The sequence below is a fragment of the Plecotus auritus genome, assembly GCF_963455305.1.
Source record: "Plecotus auritus genome assembly, chromosome: 3".
NCBI lineage: Eukaryota > Metazoa > Chordata > Mammalia > Chiroptera > Vespertilionidae > Plecotus > Plecotus auritus.
This window is the reverse complement of record NC_137772.1, coordinates 148,215,236-148,237,644: the sequence shown is the minus strand read 5'-3', so window position 1 is coordinate 148,237,644 and position 22,409 is coordinate 148,215,236. Positions and strand designations below refer to the sequence as shown.

The 22,409-nt window shown below is 38.2% G+C and overlaps 1 protein-coding gene across 4 annotated transcripts in view; it reads right to left on the bottom strand.

Annotated features, from left to right (window-relative positions):
- Positions 1-358: 358 nt before the first annotated feature.
- The window catches only part of LIN7A (lin-7 homolog A, crumbs cell polarity complex component), a 160,754-nt gene continuing 138,703 nt past the window's right edge, over positions 359-22,409 (bottom strand). For all 4 annotated transcript variants that reach the window (XM_080661518.1, XM_080661520.1, XM_080661519.1 and 1 more), the window contains 2 exons: positions 16,059-16,277; positions 359-5,755 (listed from right to left, as the gene is read on the bottom strand). In XM_080661518.1, the coding sequence (XP_080517644.1) occupies positions 16,059-16,277 (219 nt within the window). In that variant the 3' untranslated portion in view covers positions 359-5,755. The remainder of the gene's footprint in view (positions 5,756-16,058; positions 16,278-22,409) is intronic.

Below are 22,409 nucleotides of genomic sequence, written 5' to 3'. Positions count from 1 at the left end.
GAGAGGGGCAAAGAAAGAACAAATTTAAATAATGCATATGATTCCTCTTTATGAGTGAATGATAGGGAGCCATGAGTTTACTGTTCCCACAGGAGGTGGTGTTTCCTGCTAGCCTCTGGAAGTATGGACATTGATCTACTTGTAGTCAGGCCAATCTTAAATTTGCTTTTCATATTGGCTTCAGAACCTAACCACTCAATAGTATGACCCCACAATATGGTTTGGAATAGAGAAACACACACGGAACGTGGTGTCCAGGTATTAAGGTGCCTTCAGCATCTAAAAATCCTTTTACATCCATGCTTTAAAAGAACTTGAAGTCATTTGACAATGAAGACAATACTTCCAGTCTAGTGTTTAATATTTTTACTTCCCAGCAGCATAATACCACTTTGGTCAGGTTGAACCACTGCACAATTTTGCAGCTCTTTCAGAAAAACAATAAAAACAATTGGAAAGACACAATCACATGCAATGGTGAGAAAATAGTACTACTGCCCATCTTTCCCTATAAATGTGAACTATCCTTGGTTCATCTCCACACTGTGTATTTATTATAAGCCCTTATCGCAAGGGATTTTGTTTCTTTCAGGGTTTTTTTGTAGCACCAAAGAGACACAGTGGCTAACAACCAATAATTCTGAAAAATCATTAGAATATTTATCACATGTCAGAAGTTTTCTGGACCTGTACTTTTATCCACTACCCTGGCTTGAAGTGTTCATGAGAGGAAGCTACAACATAAGATTGCATTTCGTTTCTGCCACTTACATGGTTTTTTGACTATAAATACTTTACAAATATCTTTCAGTATTCTACTTTACAATTTCAAAGTATTTTATATACAGTGACTCATTTATTTTAATGTAATGGTGTCCCCCAAGCCACAGATGATGATTAGACACATGAGCTCCTGTGTTACAGTGCATGGGTTCAAATCCTAATTCCACCTGCTAGTTGTGCGACCTTGAACAAGTCACATACTGTGCTTCAGTTTTCTTGTCTATAAAATGGAAACTACTTAGTAGAATTGTTGAAGGGATTCAATGAGAGAGTCTATGAAAGTACTGAGCACAGTAGAAACCAGTAAGAGCTAAATGTTAGTTCTGAATAAATTATACTTACGTACCTCATTGGGATATAACTATGATGTATGGATAAACTAAGCAGCATTTTTGAGTGGTGTGTTTAGAAAACCCAGCTCAGGAATATGTGCATGAAGTCTTTATGATTTGCATGGGGTTAGGGATTTTAGTTGCTTTATCAAGGAACCTGATGAACAGGAAACTCTGGTTATTGCTAGTGTAAGTGTTGAGTAGTTCCTCACAGTAAGCTCCATGAGGGCACTGTGTCTGTCTTATTAGCCACTGTATTTCCAGAATCAACTACATATTAGTTACACAATGAACATTTGGTAAATGAATAACACATGAAAATATCTTAATAGCTGTGTGATTAATCTTAAATTCAGGTACATTCTAGAAATCAAATATGAGAGTGATCTTGTGAAAGCAAGGCAAGATTTAGGGATGGCATCTCCACTTACTATGAACTCCTTAGAAAAAAGTTAATAAATATCAAAGGGGATATTAATAATATGCTTGATGATGTGACTTTTCTTATTTTTTTTTAATAAAAACATATGTTTTATAAAATTTATTAATGGAATTCCATGTTTAGATTATCCCTGCCAAGGTCCTTTCATAAAGAACTAGAAAGGTTGAATTTTACTCATTATAAAAACTCCGAATCCCCAAATCATTCCTTGTGTAAATGTCCTCAAATACTTAAAGCCTTCAAAGTAATTGATTCCAAACTCATATATCTAGAAAATATTTATGAAGAATCAATTCTAATTATCACTATGAAATTCTTAAATTATAGTGCTAATTCGTATAAGTTGGTAAACATTTTCAAGTGATCAGAAGGAAAATTTATTTATTTGTGTATCCACCTGTTCTGTCATCCATTCATTCAATGAATATTGATTGCCTACATTGTGCCAGACCTTATATCAGATGCCAGGAATACAGCAGTCCACAAGACAGTCACAGCCCTTTCTCATTGAGTCCTTGATCGAGAGAGAGTCGAGATGGGTAGGATTATCCCAAGACTGGGGAGATGTTGCCTTAAGTTGGCCTCCTGAATCCTAGAGCATTGATTTTCACTCTGCAATGCTTTCTAAAGTTGGTCTAACAGGCTGAGTCTGTAGGATAAACACAAACTAGCTAGAAGTTGAGAAATTCACGTATTATTAACATATCACAAACATCTATAGATGTTTAAAATAATGTCCACAAAACATTACAATGTCTTGGAGTCCTACAGACACAGCTGAGTAAAATACACTGCTATCAGACCTGTTTGATTTGTCCTGGTTGAAAACTGCATTTGTAAATTGGTGCGATTCATCTCTAAGCAAGTTTTTTGGAGACAGCCTTGAAGCCCCAACTTTTGTATTTAGATCTTAGCATTGTCTTACAGAATAGTGGTAATCACATAGAGAATTTCCTATTGATTACATGAAGCATGGAAAGTCTGTTATTCTTTCCAAAGTCAATTGTAATTTGAACTCATTATCTCCCCAAGGATGTTCTATTTCAATTTCAAATGGTACCAGAATTAAAGCATAAATGTCCAGTGAAAAAGTTTGGGTACGTGTACTTGCCTTCAAAGTAAAAAAAAAAAAAGAGAGAGAGAGAGAGAGAGTTTAAAAAAATCCAGCCACCATCCTAACCGAGAGAAAGAACTAAAATTCACCGGGATCACTGATGAATAGTAACAACAGATTCCCCACCCCCCCTTAACTTTTAATATCTAATTTGTTTATTATATTAGAAACTGAGCTCCATGTAAGAGTAACTATTATACCTTTAATACGATTTTGGACATAAGAGAAGTGATTAATATGATCATTAATAATAAAAAGCATTAAGACAAGTTGTCATTTTTTCCATTCCCTATAGGTTCAGGGAGACTTTAGAGAACCACAAGTGTTCTAAGTCTTTTGTTTTTTATTACATGTTTTTATTGATTTTAGAAAGAGAGGAAGGGAGAGGGACAGAGACAGAAACACTGATGAGAGAGAAACATCAATCAGCTGCCTCCTGCATGCCCCCAACTGGGGATCAAGCCCTCAACCTGGGCATGTGCCCTGACCAAGAATCAAACTGATGATGGTTCATGGATCGATGCTCAACCACTGAGCCACACCGGTTGGGCTTTTATTTTTCTCCTCCCCTCTCTAAGTCTTAGGCATAGTTACTTTTGATTAAAACTTTAGGGGAAGATTTACATTTCAACAACTAGATTTTACTGAAGAAATGTGGCCATTTGACTGGACACTTGTATGCAGGAACACTGGGACATGTACTCTATCCTTAGATGTCTTAGGTGTGATGGATTGCCCCTCCACTGTGACAAAGGGCCTGGCACACATTTATTAGCATTTATCTTTATGCAAATGAAGCACAAAAATACAAAGACTTCTAGAAAACACAAATGTAAGGTATCTGCTCATTTGTTAATTGTTCTGTAATTCCATGAAAATATTTATATTGATGCTAAAACATGATAATTTAACATTAACCAAATACAGCTAAATAAAAACATACCTTAAGCTCCAAATTTATACAATGTATTAAAATGTGTCGAAATGACCATTTTCTCATTACAAAGGTTCAATGACTTCCCTTTCTGAGAATCAGTGGCATCGCCTAAATACCTTTAATATTTCTTTGTTAAATGATAACTAAAATATATGTTTTATTAAACTTTTCTTATAAAAATGAGAACTACCTCTTTCAAACTGAATAATACTCACGTGGTCTCCATTTGTTCCCTTTAGTCATGCTTATCTCTTTTGCAAACCTATTTTACACAATATTCAGAGTCCTCAGCCTGGCCCTCCACCCAGCTCTATCTAGTAAAAAAATGATATTTTCAAGCCTGAGAATCTGTTACTACAGCAGAATCTTGTTAAGTTGGTGTACCTCCTAGTTTCCTTGCTGTTTATCCTCTGTTGGGAGATGGGCTATGAAGAGCAGGCAGAACTTGGCATTGACAACATCATCACCTGACAGGGCAAACTAAAATGTGTAGGGTAATTCTGATTAGTTTATTTTCATGAAAACAGTTCCTAAACTGAGCTTTATAGATTTTTGATTTGGAGGACTGTCTGAAATGTGAATTCTATTTTATCTTTGGTGATCAATTTCTGCATTTGAGAAGAGAGAATATTCAAATACTTGCCTCAGTTTTAATGATCTATGTAGAATACTTCAACTGGATATTTATTCTTTTTTCAGGTACACTTGTGTGCTTAAGATATTTAAATGCCCAGATAATTATTGCTTCCTATTCATTCCATAGAGTAAAACCAGACATATGTGCCTAGGTTTACCATAAGTCAAAAGTTATAATCTGTATATGTGGCTCTAACAGATCATTTCCCAGTAAATTATAGATTCTGAAAGATGATTATCTCATTGTCTATTTACTTACATGAATTGTGGAATGAAGGTGGTATCTTTACCCCGTAGAAGCAGCAGTATCTTTTCATTCACAATATTAGTATCACTGGTTTACATATGCCTAATTTTATAAGGGATAATACTTTGGATCTTAGATTGCCAAAAATATCCATTTTATATTCGAAGAAACCTATGTAAACTTTGTATGACATACATATTTGTATATATATGCACACGTATTATAATTTAGTTTTTGTTAAAGCTGTAAGCTTTAAAATATCAAATAGACTTCTATGACGGCACATCAGTGTAGGTAGAAAGAGCGCAAATTTCTCTAGAGCTTATCAATCAAAAATATAAAACCAAAAAAATAATATTGAGGGCAGGGTTATATATAAATATCATATGAGGATCAGTTCATGAAACCAGGTCCTTTGCTAATAATGTTCTCTTACCAGATTCATAATATTTGGTAAGGAAAGACCTAAGTTTGTAGCAAATACACTCTCATATATTTTGTGGAATAAATATACATTATATTCTGTTGAATTAATAATAGATACAAGCAATGCTTAAATTAAAAAAAAATACAGTACTAGATTTCTCTATCCTTGCTTCTAGCAAACTAAAAGTTGAGCTATATCGGCCTACTCTATTAATGCATAATAAAATTCAAGAAAACAAATAAAAGCCAATTGCTTCAAGAACCTGAAGAGAGTATAAATATAGTATAATTACTTGTTTTCAAGAGGGGAAAAGATGTTGACTTTGCAATTAACTGAATTTCTAATTCTGACAGCTCAGCAATATGGACGTGAAACAGGTCAGGGTGAGGGGCAATGCACAGGTTTTAAGTGGTGACAATATTGAACTGATGCAGTTTGAATTATAGCCTAATGAGGGTTTTGTTATTCTCTGGAAAAGCTATAGACCCAAGGTTTACTTAATCCTGGCCCTGGTGATTAATCTGAAAGTCATGGACTTTATTCTTACACTGTTTCAGTCTGCAGACGGGAAAACCTCTCCATGGGCACACAGAGGATTCCCACTGCAGTGAACGGAAGGTCTGTGTGTGTGAAGAGCAGCGGGCGGCCCGGGAGCAGCCCAGATAAAGAAGGTGTCGAGTTGACTTGGTAAAGAATTTACACACCACGCGTTCACAGCTTCTTGACAGGTATAATGATCAGTGTTGTCTTCTCTTTTTACTATGTGCTGGGATTCAGACGTACGGTTTCAAATTTGTGACTATTGGATGTTTGATCAAGTAGCTTTACTTCAAGGACCTGAAAGAGGAAAAAGAGTGAAGAGAAATCGGTGATTAACATTCACTTAACAATTTGCTAAAAATATCAAAAGAGTATGTTCTCCTTGAGAACAGCAAGGATTATTTTGGGTGCTATCACTCATACACAATCCTCCATATATGAAAAAAACAAAAACAAAAAACAAACACTGATGTTTGCAAAGGAAGTAATTGCTGAATGAGGATGGAAAAGACACCCGTTGTTCCCTAAAATGAAATAAAGAACACCAGTTTGGAAACATCTTAAATGTAAAACATTTCTTCCTCCCAATTCCAGGTAACTGGTTTTTGTTGTTGTTGTTGTTGTTTGTTTGTTTTTCATGAAAGCAAAGAATAACTAAGCTTTATATGACTCTGAGGGGCAGTTAGTGGTGTTCCTGCAGGAAGTACCAATATTTCTTCTCCGAAGCAGATATTAGGTCTGTTTCTCCTCCCACAAGGCCAGCCTAACATCAGCTACAACAGAGTGGGCAGCTGCCCATATGGTCAGGTTTGGGGGAGCAGCCTCGCCAAATACTCCTCTGAGACCTGTCACTCTTCCACCATGATGAGACATTTCTTTCAGAGAGAACACTGGTTTTCAACCTTTGATTTTAAAGCTTCAAATAATTTTATTTCTATGAATTCAGAGCACAATATACAAAACAAATGTTAACAAATTGTTCTGGTTGATGTGAAAGTGTGTGTGTGTGTGTGTGTGTGTGTGTGTGTGTGTGTGTGTGTGAGGGCGGGGGGGGAGGAAGTACTTGCACTCTCTAGCTGCCATGCCTCCCAGAGATGTGCCTCAAAGCCCGTGGGCTCACACAGTGGAACTGAAACCAGGCATGAGGCCACTGTGCTTCTTCAGAAGACACCTAGTAAGACATTACATATGACATCCGTCAAGGACATTTTAACAACCACAACACGGGCGACCGTGATGACTACTACTACTAGGTGCTCACTTACTAGGTGTACCAGTGACTAATGCGGATTTTTTTCAATAGATGGAGTTACACATATGTTGATATATATGTGATTTGATATGTGTGCTATTTTGTTGTATTAACAGCAAGCTTCAAAACTTCATATGTCAAATTTGCTGAAGGTGTTAACATCATAGATATTTTTACGCTTAAAAATGTTGAATTTTGTGCCAAAAAAAGAGCATTTGCAGAAAGTTTTAATTCATTACTTTATTTTGAAGAAAAAGTTTTTGTATACTTTGGGAAGCTTATGGTGAACATGCTCCACCTCAAGATACTTGTCAACACTGGTTTAAACGCTTTAAAAGTGATGATTTCGATGTGAAAGACAAAGAACATCCAGATCAACTGAAAAAGTTTGAAGACCAACAATTCCAAGCATTGTTGGATGAAGATGCATGTCAAACTCAAAAACAACTTGCAGAAAGATTGTACATTGCTCAGCAAACAATTTCTGATCGTTTACAAGCAATGGGAAAGATTTTACAGGAAGGAAAATGGGTGCCACATTAACTGAACGAAAGACAAATGGAAAACCGAAAAGTCATCAGTGAAATGTTGCTTTAGTGGCACCAAAGAAAGTCTTTTTTGCATCGCATTGTGACTGGCGATGAAAAGTGGATTTATTTTGAGAATCCCAAATATGCAAAATCATGGGGTGATCCACGTCAACCATCAACATGGACTTCAAGGCCAAATCGCTTTGGAAAGAAGACAATGCTCTGCCTTTTGTGGGATCAGGAAGGTGTGGTGTATTATGAGCTTCTAAAACCAGGTGAAACCGTTAATACTGATCACTACCAACAACAAATAATCAATTTGAACCACGCATTGATCGAGAAAAGATCAGAATGTGCCAGAAGACACAGCAAAGTAATTTTGCTTCATGATAATGCACCATCACACACTTCAAAACCAGTTAAAGACACGTTAAAAGATCTTGCCTGGGAAGTATTAACCCACCCGCCATATTCACCAGACCTTGCTCCTTCAGATTATCACTTGTTCCGATCGATGACACACGCATTTTCTGAGCAGCACTTCAAAAGGTACGAAGAAGTGGAAAACTGGGTCTCTGAATGGTTTGCCTCAAAACAAGAGAAGTCCTATTGGGACGGTATCCACAAATTACTGAAAGATGGGGGAAATGTGTAGCTAGTGATGGACATTACTTTGAGTAAAGCACTTTTGATGTTTCTCTTGAAATTATCGTGTTTTCTTTGATTACAAAATCCGCATTAGTAACCGGTACACCTAGTACTTGCCACATGTTTTGGTAAGAGTTTTACATGCTTTTGCTTATTTAATCTCCACAACAGACTGTTTTACTGAAACTTAGATTAAATAACTTCCTGTTAGTCCCAAATGACAGAAATATAAAGATTCTGTTTTTAATAAATTTATTTATCATACATATATTTACATGTCCCAAGGGAGTGGGTCTCGGAACAAATACATTTTAGTAAGAGTCTTGGATCTCCTCATCCATCAAGAGGGGGAGTGGGCCTGTGGGACATGCCAGCAGCTGAGAGAACACCGGGCACCCACGATGTGGGTCACTGTAGTGCCTAAGGAGAAGAACCATCTGCCCCAAGTGTGCTCATATTTTCCTCTTTCTCAGGATTTATAATTCAATAGGTTAGTGTTTTTTTCACATATTAGTTTAAATTCCATTGATTAATTTGCCTTGCTAACTTTTATTTTTTAAAATATAATTTTATTGATTTCAGAGAGGAAAGGAGAGGGCGGAAGAGATAGAAACATCAATGATGAGAGAGAATCATTGATGGGCTGCCTCCTGAATGCCCCATGCTGGGGATTGAGCCCACAACCTGGGCATGTGCCCTGACTGGGAATCGAACTGTGACCTCCTGGTTCATAGGTTGATGCTCAACCACTGAGGCATGCCAGTGGGGCACTTTGCTAACTTTTAAATGGGCCATTGTGGTAAGCAGAATATTGGACCCCAGAACCAGTGAATATGTTAGATTCCATGGTAAAGGGAAATTGAGGTTGTAGATGGAATGAAGGTTGCTAAGCAACTGATGTTAAAATAGGTAGGTTACCCTATCTTAACCTGGATTGTCCAGGTAGGCCCAGTATAATGAAAAGTGAAGAGGGAGTGAGAAGAGAGTCAGGGAAGGGGATGTAATGATGGACACGGAGTTCAGAGCGATGCAGTGCACGATGCAGTGCAGATCTCTGCCACCGTTGCTGGTTTGAAAGATGGACAATGGGACCACAAGGCAAGGAATGCAAGAAGCCTCTGGGAATTGGACTAGGCAAGGAAATGATTTCCACCCAGAGCCTCCTAGAACCCAGTGAGACTATGTTGGACTTCTGTCCTACAGAATTACAAGATAGTTAATTTGTGTCCTTTTAAGTAACAAAATCTGTGGTAATTTTTTAGGGCAGCTATGGGAAATTAATAGGCTGTGATAATGAAGTACTTTGAAGTATGGGGCAGCGCTTTGAAAGTAAGTGGTGAGGGTGAGTTGGATAGCTCCAACTCCAACTGGCGTGAAAATTAATTTCTGGAAAGCTCATGGGAATGTGTCTGTGAGGAGAGACAGAGGAATTTGAGGGCAGGTGCCACCGAACAAAGAGGCCGAGTGGCACAGAGGCTCTGAAGCCCATGTTTGTGGTTTGAATCACTACCCTATTGCTTACAAGCTTTGAAAAACATTCTGTCAACTTTTTTAAATGCAACTTGGCTTGTTTCCTTCTTTAAAATGAGATTAAAGACAGTACCTAATATTCATAGGATTATTGTGAAGATTAAACCATTTAATATATATGAAGTTCTTTCTTCCTTCCTTCCTTCCTTTCTTTCTTTTTTTTTTTTGGTTAATTTTCACCCATATATTTACCATTGATTTTTATAAAGAATGGAAGGGAGGAGAAGAGACAGAAGCACCGATATGAGAGAGACACATGGATTAGTTGCCTCCCGCACAGTCCCTGATTGAGCCTGAACTGAGGTAGGTGCCCTTGACTAGAATCCAACCCAAGACCCTTCAGTTCCCAGGCCAACACTCTGACCACTGAGCAAAACGGGCCAGGACATATATGAAGTTCTTGCATCCAGCAATATGATGGTTATTTCTGGTCCAGTTTTTAGCTTGTTACTCTGGGTTCCTTGGATTTAGTTTTATCGGTCATCCTCTGGGACCTGGTCCTCCCAGTGACTGGGTGGCAGCTCTGGCAGTGTTCCCTGGATCAGGCCATCCGGCCATGGCTGAGGCCGTGGTGCTGGAAGGTATAGAACACTCAGTAGTGAACAAAATAAGGAAATGAGGGCCTGAATAGCAGGAGGACAAAAAGAGCCGGTGAGGCCTCTGGCAAACGCCAGCTGCTTTGTACATCTGCTAAGATCCTGCCTGGTTTTGAATGTAAATGAATTCTCCATCCTTGTTCCAGCAATAGAAGGTCAGAGAAATAAAAAAGGCTTGTGGTCTAGACTTCCTCATAATGCTGACATCACTAGATATACTCCTCTTTCTTTCTATTTTTATTATTTGGAATCTAGGTAAAATATAAAGTATATATTTCCATATTTTATGGATGTATATAAAATCAGTCTTTAAAAAATAAGATGCTTAAAGCTGAATTAATGTAATACTTCAAAAACACTAATTCAAAAGCATATATGCACCTCTATGCTTATTACAGTAATATTTACAAAAGCCATAAGTGGAAGCAACCCAAGTGCCCATCAATAGACTATTGGATACAATAGAATATTATTTGACCATAAAAGAGAATGAAATCTTACCATTTGTGACAGCTTGGATGGACCTAAAGGGTATTCTACTAAGTGAAATAAGTCAGACAAAGAAAAACAAATACCATATGATTTCACTTATATATGAAATCTAAAGAGCAAAGTAAACAAACAAACAAAACAGAAACAGACTCACAGATACATAGAACAGACTGATGGTTACCAGAGGGGAAGAGGATTGGGGGAGTGAGGGGGAAAAGGGAAGGGATTAAGAACTACACATTGGTAGTTACAGAACAATCACGGGGATGTAAAGCACAGCATAGGGAATATAGTCAATAATCCTAGCTAATAAAGAGGGAATATGCTAATTGACCATCACTCCGTCACAAAGATGGCTGCACCCACAGCTGAGGCCAAGTTCCCATAAGGAGCCTTAACAAACAATCAGCAGGGACCTGAGGCTATGCCCTCCCCCGTCCCTGTAGGGCTTGACAGGGGACCTCAGGCCACACTGCCCACCCTGGTGTCAGGCTGGGGGACCTCAGGCCATGCCCCCTGCCCCGGTGCCAGGCCAGGAAACCTGAGGCCATGCCCTGTGCCCAGCGGGGCTTGATGCGGGACCTCAAGGTACGCTTCCTGTCCTGGTGCTGGGCTAGGGGACCTCAGGCTGCTCCCTGCACCCCAGCGCCAGGCTGGGGGACCTCAGGCCATGCCCCCCACCCCGGCACCAGGCTGGGGGACCTCAGGCCATGCCCCCCACCCCGGCACCAGGCTGGGGGACCTCAGACCACACCCCCCCACCCAGCGGGGCTTGACAGGGGACCTCAGGCCATGCCCCCCACCCAGCAGGGCTTGACAGGGGAGCTCAAGGAGCACCCCCAGTGCTGGGTTGGGGGACCTCAGGCCACAACCCCATGCTGGCACCAGGACGGGGGACCTCAGGCCGCAGCCCCCACCCCAGCACCGGGCCAGGGGACCTGAGGCTGCACCCCCCTGCCTGGTGGGGCTTGACAGGGGACCTCAAGCCGTAATCCCCACCCAGTGGGGCTTGACAGGGGACCTCAAGGTGCACCCCTAGTGCTAGGTCGGGGGAACTCAGGCCGTGCCCCCTGCCCAGTGGGGCTTGACAGGGGATCTCAGTCCATGTCCCGCACCTGGTGGGGATTGATGGGGGACCCCAAGGCATGCCCCCCACACCAGTCTGGGCTGAGGGACTTCAGGCCATGCCCCGTCCTGGAGCTATGTCCTGAGGCTATGTCCCCTGTCCAGTGGGGCTTGACAAGGGTGGGACTGGCCAGGTCTGGATCTAGCCCAATGGGGGCGGGGGCTGGCCGGGTCTGGGTCTCATGCAATTTTGAGGCACATGTGGGTGGGCGGGGACTTGACTCTGGGTCCCGTGGTGTGCCCCAGACTCTGACAGGAGGAAGGGTTTTATATACATTTTACTAATTTTCTTTCATCTCTGACACTTCTATTATAGAGAAAGGACAAATAGCAATATTAAAATATTTCCTCTAATTAATCCCCTTTTAATGTGCACGAATTTTATGCACTGGGCCACTAGTATTGTAATAATTACCTATGGTGCCAGGTGGGTACTTGCAATATTGGGGGGGCCACTTTGTAAAGGACATGATTGTTTAACCACTATGCTGTATACCTGAAACTAATACAAAATAACATTTAATGTAAACTGTAATTGAAAAATAAAATTTTGAAAAGTGAGTATAGATAAAAAAAAAAACACCCCTATATTCATGCACTCTGTTTGTATAGTGATCATATTCTACATTTTAGAAAATGTAATCTATTCTTTCTTCTTACCAAACAAGGAAGCTGGAGAAAAAACAACTGCATTTTACTTCAATGGAGTTTAACATTAGAAGTAGGTATAAGGGACATTCTCCACACACTATCTGCATGCAACATATTTTTCCATTTGTATTCAGCAGTTACCATGCTAATTACTCCATAATTTATACCATCTCAGATTTTTTAAAAAGTTATTTCTAGAGAACAGGAATTATATTTTGTGTGATAAGCAATAAGGTAATATCTGACAAGTCTCTTGCTTTACCTAATCTTTTCTTGATTTGTCATACTTAAAAAATACCAGGGATCTGTTCAAAGTAAATATGTCAAATTAGCTTCAAATGTCTTTGCAAAAGCCACCATAGCATGAGTTAGCAAGTGTAGCAAATCTCATTTAATCCTTAAAAATCTTAATTAATTAAAAGTTGAGCAAGAGCTAATGTAGGTCTTTGACTATAAGTTCACCATAAAATCCCTGGGTGACATGACTCAGTTTTATTCTGCTTGTACTTGAAATGGTCACCACAGCTTTATCTCAAGGGTCCATGCCTGTGTAAGATCGAAAGTGTTGTCTTGGCAAGTATAAATATAAACGTAATGTTCACTTAAACAGAGCTTTACCACATCATGTGCAAGAGAAAAACATCGTTTGTAATTGTATTTTATCAAAAATGTTAGTCTTTGGTGGTGAGACAGTAGGAAATTCTGAAGTGGTTTAATGAAGGCAGATGGAACAGAGAAATGAAGTTGAGTTTATAGCCCAGCAAATATTTATGGCCAAGTTATATACTTCCAAAGATGATTGAGTGAGCATAATGCTGTAAGTTTTTAGTAAGACCTCAGAAGTCAGAATAGTAACATATTTCTTTCAAAATACTTCAGAAAAAAAATTTACTGTGGTAATGCTGGTGGTCTTGATCCAGCATCTAGAAGGGTTCAGGAACCTGGAGAAGGTGCTGTGCATAAATTAAATAAGAGTCCAGAGACCAAACATAATTTTGAAAGTCATTTGGGGGGGGGGGGCAGAAGAGCTTGGCTGAAGAAACCAAGTTCTCCTGTCTCAGGACCCCTTGCTTTTTATTAACACAATTTGTCCTAAGGCGAGGTGGAGATATACACATCAAAGGGTAGGGTTAGGTACAGAATCCATTGTCAGAGTGGGGAATAACCTATGGCTGTTCAAGTGTTTGGCCAGTAGGAGGCAATAACATGTAGATTAAGATGCCCTTAGCTGTCTGGCAGCAAGCAATCAATTTATGCATCCCTTTCAGGTTTGGGGAAATGCCTTTCAGCTATTCCCAGCAGGTGATAACATATGTGACTCAGCCCTTGTTGAGTCCCCAAGTTCCATCAACCTTCCCATGAAACTCTTGCAATTATGACATGCTGGAACTGGCTTCTGGCACTGTGGGCCAGTGGCATATCAATGAGAAGAATTGGTACAAGTCTATAATATTGAGGATGGAAGAAAATGAGTTAGTGAAATGAGTGTCAATGCTTGACTAAAAAAATAGTGAATTGTTATTAGCAAAGAGACATTTAAATGGATTTGAAAGTATAAATGTAAAGTACCTTTACACTCAGAATGGATGAGAGAGAATGATATGGACAAAATAACTTGTCCATGTGCATCCATGGCATTCCCTCTTGATGGTATCATCCTATTCCAAACCACCACATCACTTGTCTAGACTACTAATAGCCTCCTAATTGGTCTCTGTTTTCACTCTTACTCTGCAATAATCTATTCTCTTAATAGCAGCCAGAGTTATCATTTTTAATACCTAAATCAGATCATGTCAGTCCCCTCCTTAAGTACCTTGAGTGGCTTCAATTGCAATAAAATCTAACTTCCCTCAGTGATTTAAAAAGCTTTCTGGCCCCCATCTATTTCACTGTCCTTCTTGTTATTTCCTAACCACTCTGGCTTTCTTTCTGCTTCTCAAACATCAAGTAGATCATGTCAGCCTGAGAACTACTACACTGTTTTTTTCCTCCTCTTTTGCTCCTTTCTGGCTTCTCCTAATCAATTTCAAGTTTAATGTCACCTCCTTTGAGAAGTTTTCCCTGGTCACCTAATTGAAAGTCATGATCTAACCAGTCTCTAATTTTAACTCTGCAAAATACTGGTCCCTCTAGGATATTTTAATTTATTAACTGTCTCCTCTAATCAGGATGTAAGCACCATGAGAGCAAGGACTTTTCTTAGCTCATGCTGGTTCTTCAGCCTATTGAACAGTACCTCGCCCATCATAGTGCTAAATAAATATTCATTGTTGAATAAATGTAGCTTTTAAAATGGAATGGAGGTTTAGATAAAGACACCAAAGTAAGATGTATATATAATAAGATTAGGGGGCTATGAAAGCAAGATTGATTGTTGAATTCCCAGCTCTCTGAGGAAAAATCGCATACTCTTGACTTCTCCATGTAGCTTCTGCTTTTCTTAAATGTCACAAAAAATTGAAAGTCTCATGTCATATCCAATGTTTCTGGTTGTGTAAATAATAATCTGACATTGAAGGAGTTAAAATCACCACTACCCCTTGTCATTTTTCTAAAAGCATTTGAACCTCATTTCAAACAAATATTTGCAGATGTCAGTGTAGGGATATCCAACAATATAAGCGGTGGCCTCCAAAAGATAGCAAGATAAATTTATATGACTCCAGAATACCTGATGTTAGCAGATGAAATACCTGGTAGAGCCAAAAGTAAAATAATTCTGTGCTACTTGTAACTATGGTTGTGGGGACTCCACTGAAATTACTGGAGCTTCATCTAAAAAAGTGGGTTTTCATGATACTTACATTAAATAGTTCTGAGGGTGAGGGATAACAATGTGAGAAGGGCCTACCACATAGCAGATACTTCAAAGACTCTTAAGTTTTTTTTCTTGAATTTTCTTAAGCTATATAGAAAAATATGAGTATTCTTTGCCACAAAGTAGAATATAGGAAAAGGCAGGTGCATCTTGGGCACATTCTAAATGAACATCTAATGAGAATTTCAAAATCTTTCCTAGCATGGACACCAACAAGTCTCTACTTCTTTCTTTTCAGTGAAACAGTTTTCTAACCAGTTGTATTTCAATATTCCAAAGGGGGTCTTCCCAGCCTCAGCACTAGAGGTTATTTAGTCTGTGCACTGTGCCAAGGCCACTGGCCACGGGAGTGAGCGGGGAGCTGGATTTCAGCCTCCACCCTTGTCATCTGGCTTTGTGCCTGAGGATCTGGGTTTGCAGAGAGGCTGCATTTTCCTAATTTGTAAAAAGGTATCAAGCGTCTGTACCTGGTCCTCCCAAAGTATATTATTTTCCATAATATCTTGCATTTACAAAGAATGTGGCTGAATGACACACAAAGCAGCATCTATTGCGTTTACATTTTCTGAGATTATTGTTATTTGTTTGACTGTATTTTTAATTATTAAATCTAATAATTTTATCCCAGCAAAGAAACCATATTAAAACAAACAAACAAACACACACACACACACACACTAGCCCAGCTGATGTGTCTCAGCGGTTGAGCATTGACTATGAATCAGGAGATCTCTCTTCCATTCCCAGTTAGGGCACATGCCCAGGTTGTAGGCTGGATCCCCAGTAGGGGCATGTGCAGGAGGCAGCTGATCAATGATTCTCTCTCATCATTGATGTTTCTATCTCTCTCTCCCTCTCCCTTCCTCTCTGAAATCAATAAAAATATATTTAAAAAAACAAACAAACACTGGAATATGCAATGGACTTTCCCTGTACAGAGGAAGGCACTTCTCACCTATGACATGTGGTTTTGCTGTGCTTGTTGCTGCTGCTGCTGCTGCTGCTGCTGAATTAGCAGTTGCTGCTGCTGCCGACGCCGCGCTGTCCGTAGCTTCTCAAAGCGAGCTTCCATTTCTTCCAGGACTTTCGGGGTGTATCGAACCACCAGCTTGACGCTGTCCTTAGCAGCCTTGAGTAGTTCCACAGCTTTTTCATGGTGTTCGCCTTCTACACTCTGAAAAGACAGTGACACTTCTTAAAGTGGAGAGTTTCCATGTTCATTTTCTTGAGTGACAAATCTGAAATTAGTATCATATTAAAATATAGACATTTGAAATTTTGAGAAGCCATGGCAAGTAGGATTTATTGCCATCATCATTATTATTTAGCACTTTGCAGTTGAACTATAATCAGGTTAGGATTCACTAGGGTACAGAATAGATTGGGTGGGGCTTCAAGTTAAGAGGGGGAGAAATAATGACCTAAAATATAATACTAACATTTAGATTTTATTTGGAAGAGTAAATGTACTAGTCAGGAAAATTTTGAAAAATTAAGAAATAGTAATAAAGGATGGCTTTCCTATCAGATATCAGTATTTATTCACATGAGTGAAGTCGAGTCTTTTTGGTGTAGTGAGAGGCAGAACAGAACAGAGTCCAGAAGCAGATCCATTATATGTCAATTTTATTATATGAAAAACATGGAATTTAAATCAAAGAGAAAAAGGATTATTAAATAATGATGCTGGAACAAATAATAATTAAATGACCCCAATCTCACAGTCAATGCTAAATATAACAAATTGATTAAATTTTAAATGTAAAAATAAAACCATAAAACAACTAAAATGTAACATAGGGGAACAGTCATCATCTTTCAATGAAACATTAATTCTTAAGTAAAAATACTAAAGATAAAAAATTCACAAAATCAGATTTAAAAATTGTAAGTTTCAATTTCTCACACACCATAAAAAAGTAAAAAACAAACCAGAAAAATATTTTTCATATACAACAGTCAATTTGTTAATATTCTTCAAATGAAAAACTCTTACAAGTCAATAATGATCTAGCAAAATGGGCAAATGAACTCATGACAAGTAATAATTAAAAAATCCCAGATGTACCATAAATTTATGGAACAATGTTCAAATTCCCTAGTAATCAAACATAGATTAAACACAAAATATTTCATTTTTAATTTAAAAACCATAAATATATATTTTCAAATTTAGTGTATTAACAAGAATGTAGGAAAATGGGATTCTCATACACTAATAATAATTTCACAAAAACTGGCATAATTTTTTTGGAGGGCACTCTTGTTATATGTCAAATATTTTATAATAAATAATTTTATTGTCAGTGGAATGTATGAAGAATATAATCAAAGATGCACACATCCCTATAAAGTAGTTATAACAAAATGCAAAAAATAAAATTAATTCTTGGCTTTTGAGTTTCAAAGTAATCACTTGAACACAATGGCATAGAATAGTTGGAGAAACTACCTTTACTCTAAGTAAACACAAAGAGACTTCTCCCAAACCTTCTAAAGCTTCTCTGTGTTGGGATTAGGCAGAAGCAAGGCCAAGGAAAGTTGTAAGCAGACATTCTAAGACCCTAAGGAAAGGAGACAGTGCCCTTCCCTCTCAGCTATTTGCCAGGAAAGATGTTTAACCTCCAATTTACAGGATAGAAGTACAAAGGCCTTTCTGATTTGCTTGCTGGATAAAGCTCAGAGAAGAAATTCTATGTGACGAGACAAATAGGGACTAAGGCGGGCTGAAAGACTGCCAGCACACCTAAGAGTGGCACTGAAGTGGCAGAGGTCGCTCCAAACAGGTTGAGATTACATTTTAATCCAACTAGAAGGGAAACTAAATATGGATATCATACTGAGTACATTTCAAACCCACTTCAATTGTATCTTGTGATTCATATTCCTACTATTGTACAGATTAGATCAGAAGATTTAAGAGGTTGTGTTCCATTCTGCAGTCTGCTTCAGCAAGGTGGATGTGGACTGAGATAAAAAAAGGTTTGAATTTAGCAATGAGGCATTCAGTGACCCTTAAGAGCACTGCTTCAGTCATTAGTCAGGAAACAGGCAGATATTAAGAGTTTAAGAAATGACCATTGTGAGCCCTGGAGGCAACTTATATAACCACTCCTTCGCCAAATCTGGGTTACATAGAGAGCAAGGGTTATAAATAACTGATGGGCAGAATGAATTTTCATCTCTGGCTGAAGCTTACGAAAATAGCCTCGTTCATTGACTAATCATTCTTTTCATTATTCTCTCAATCATTGACTTGGTCACTCAGCAGGTGTTTATTAAGCATTTATTTTAGTAGTTTTAATTCTTTGGAAGATCATGAAGGACAAAAAAAACTTTCTACAATACAAACTCTATTTTCAGTGTGCATGTAATTTCTTTGTAATTTGCCTCCACATGACTTGTTCACGTATGGAATTCTCCTTTAAAAGGGAAACTGGGTGATTTGGTTATCCATTCCCTTTTCTCATTTATTTTTAAATATTAAAACTTAGGTGTTTATATGTTTCAGTAACAATGATTCACCATTCTCTAGGCCTGATGATTAGTCCCCAGAATACTTTTTGGCTTTTGTTCTATTAACTTTCATTTAATAGGGTAAAATTGCCTGCAATTTATTTATTTGTTTTTTTTTTAATTTTTATTTTTTTAATTGTTTGAAGTATTACAAATAGTAGTACATATGTCTCTTTTTTTTTTTTCCCATTGACCTCCCCCGGCCTCCCCTTCCCCCCAGTACATGCCTTTACCTGCCCCCGCCCCAGTGTCTTGTATCCATTGGTTATGCTTATATGCATGCGTGCAAGTCCTTCGGTTGATCTCTTACAGCCCCCCTCCCCCAACCTCCGCTGCCTTCCCACTATAGTTTGACAGTCTGTTCAATGCTTCTTTGCCTCTGTATCTATTTTCCCCCCATTTCTTTCCTTTAAAAAATCTTGCCTCTGCAGACTAGAAATAAACATATAATAACAAAAAATGTTTGAGTCCCAATTTCAATGTCCAACAGTTCTGAGTCCCCGTTTCAATGTCAAACAGTTCCTTATGTGTTCATGTCAGCAATGATATCTGGATGGTGGGCACATGGTGGCAATGCAGGTCCGACCCTCTCTGGTTTGGTCCTAGGCAACCTGCAGAGTTGCCACAAGAAGGCTGTGGGACCATTAGGCTCTTGCCACAGTGAATAGCTGAGACACACATGGCTGGTGTGCGATCCCATCCCTGCAGCACTATCAAGCTTACCCTCTCCCGCCCCTGCTCTGCTGTCCCCAAACACAGTTAGTTTATGAACAGCAGAATCCATGGTCTTTGAATAAAACATTTTTGCCTTGACGCTCTATCTCTGGTTTCAATAATGACTCGGATTCTTTCCAGCTCCGCAGAGTTAACAGGTCTCCTGGTTTAACCTACCTTTTACTTTGTCCTCTTCACCAGTGCACAGAACCATTGCCTAAGATCCAGGCAGAGTGTCATAATTCCTCATTTCTACTACTAACAGTGCTTAGTTAAAATAATATAAATTACACAACTGAACAGTATAATGGAAAATAGGTATCTCTTACAGAGAGATTTGAAGAAATATAAGAATGTTTGTAGAACATATTATTTCAAACATTCCTTAAATTTGTTTTTTAATTGTTTTCCAAAAAATTTCTTAACTCTTATCTCAAAAATTGTTCTGGGTCTCTCTTTGCCTCTCTTAAGGATAATTTGAGTGCTTATGCTTGTCTCCTTAACCTATTATTGATCTCTGGATTGCTTTTAGTCCCTTGAGATAACTTCTTAATAAGAATAAGGCAGTTTTCTCTCTTCTTACATTCTCTTTTAAGATAAAACAAAAAAGCAGACTTCTTTCCCATGGAGTTCTTATTCCATGCATCAAAAGAGGCCAAATTATGTGCTCAGTTAGGGTATCCACATTGACATACAAACACTTGTTAACAGGAATTTCTTGAGCCTTGAAAGTTTATAATTTATTCCTACTTTTGACTTAGTCTATATTTCACTCTTAATACATGTCCATAGATTATGCATGTATGCATGTAAGTTCTTTGGTTAATTTCTGACAGCATCCCCTCCCCCTTCCCTCTGAGCTCCATCCATGCCCTGTTTCTGTGCCTCTGGCTTTTAGAGTTTTGTTGTGTATATTGAAACTTGAGGAAGTCATTGACATGGATTAATTTAATAAGACTTTTCAACAAGCATCTATCTGGTTAAAGCTGGATGTAATTAAGGAGGTAAGGGCTGGCAAAGAAGGCAAAGGGATATGAGCATTCTCTAAAATACATTAAAATATACTAAGAATAGACATCCCTATCCTGAAAATATTTCTATCTTTTCCTGCTATTTTTTTTTAAAAGATACTCATAGAAATCAATATGGGAAGGAGGATTCAAATAATTTTATTACCACTTCCAAGTGCATAAATAAAATACTAAACTGGCATTAAACTATAAAAACTGAAACTTTTGTAATGATGCCATATAGTAAGGGAATATATTTGTATTCAGAAAGCTGGGAAGAAAATAGTTCAGTAAATAACCAGATTCATACTTGTTTTGTTAGCAATCCCATGCAGTAGTAAGCCTAGGAAGCTTTAAAGTTAGTTAACTTGATGGAAGTTTAGCAACTCAGTGGCTGGTGAGTAAAACATGGCTGCATTCTGATCATTGAATTGTTTTTCTATCCCCAACCATTGTGAGATATCAAAATGGATAGCATTTCTTGGTATGCCAAATTTTCCGGTTGATTACAAATCCTCTTTAAGAGAGAATTTTGGATTGCACTGCATACATGAATTTGCTCATGATATGTGCTCTATCCCCTGTGATAGTTGTTAAATTTTGACCCTTGCAAGACTGCAAATGGAAGAAATGCCTGCCCTGGGGAGGAATATAGTTATCTGTGCACAATCACTGCACAATGGCCTATTCCCAGTTCTATATGAAAGTCTTTCTCTGTGAGGTTTACAGGAACATAATCCTGACCCAGCTTGCTGATAAATTGCTTAAACACTTTGTTGGATAACCGAGAGTTGGCTATACCTATCAGTTATTCTAGGCTTATCTAGTCTAGGTTTCTGCATAGGCTCCTAAATGACACATAATTCCTTTAGATTAAGGGCCAAATGGTGTTATCAGGGAATAAATGTTATCAAGATTATTGGATTATAATATATTTTAGTGCAAATAAGTAGCTCAGAAACTCAGATCATTATACTTGTAAAGGCCCTTAGAAGTAATCTCGTTATCTCCTTGCAACTTAATGTATAAGGAAACAAACACCAAGAATGGCTGTGACCTGGTCCATATTATAAATTTGTTAGTTGCACAAATTATGGATTAGAACTCATGATTCTTGATGATTGCTCTCTCAACAACTTCATTCCGCCTTTCTAGATTAACTAACGTAGACCATGGTAGATTGGTTTTTGTGTGATGTGGAAGGATAAGAACTAGTGACCAAGACAAGATCTGTCAATTCCTAGCTCTAAACAGTATGAGTTGCGCCAGTGAAAGAGCCGCGTGAGGCTACATGAAGGTAGTTAGTGGTTATGATCCTCAATTGGAAAGGTCCAGAAGAGTCAAAGACTGATGCACTTCTTTCCCACAAAGGTTATGGTGATTGATCATTATGATAGAGTTGCTTTTAGTCAACTAATGTGTTCTGATATTATGGTAAGTATGTGTGCCTAAATTTATAAATGTGTGTGTACTCTAATGTTATTGAGTGCTTATTAAGTGCTAGGCACTGCTAACAGCCATGTGTGCATTATATCTAATCCTCACAACAACTCTATAGAAAATTTATCCTAGGTACTCAGGTAGTAAGTAGAACAGGTGGACATGAACTGGAGACTAGGCTCTTACCTACCACTCCACAGCCTTAAAAAAGATAAAAGAAAGTATATATCATTTGGTGGCTTTCCCTATTCATGTCTTTTTTATAGCAGAAAGAGGGCTGGCTTAGGTAAGAAAATCTTATAATTGTGGTTTAGTATAGCTCCATAGTCAGCATTTTGGGTCATTTAAAAAATTGATATTAATTGGGTTAATTAAGAATGAACTATCTCTGCACAAGCTACAGGATATATTTAGAAAAAAACCTTTATGATTTTAATACTTTCCTTTCTCAAATATGTTAATTTCCTGTTCTAAATGTACTGTATTATCTTCTGCTGAAGAAAAGTGGCAAGTGTATAAAAAGTACCACACATATCCCTTGGGAAAAATATGCTAATGCTCTCTCATAGTACTTTCTTCCTGCCTAAATATATATATATTTTTTTTTAAATAAATCTTTATTCAGA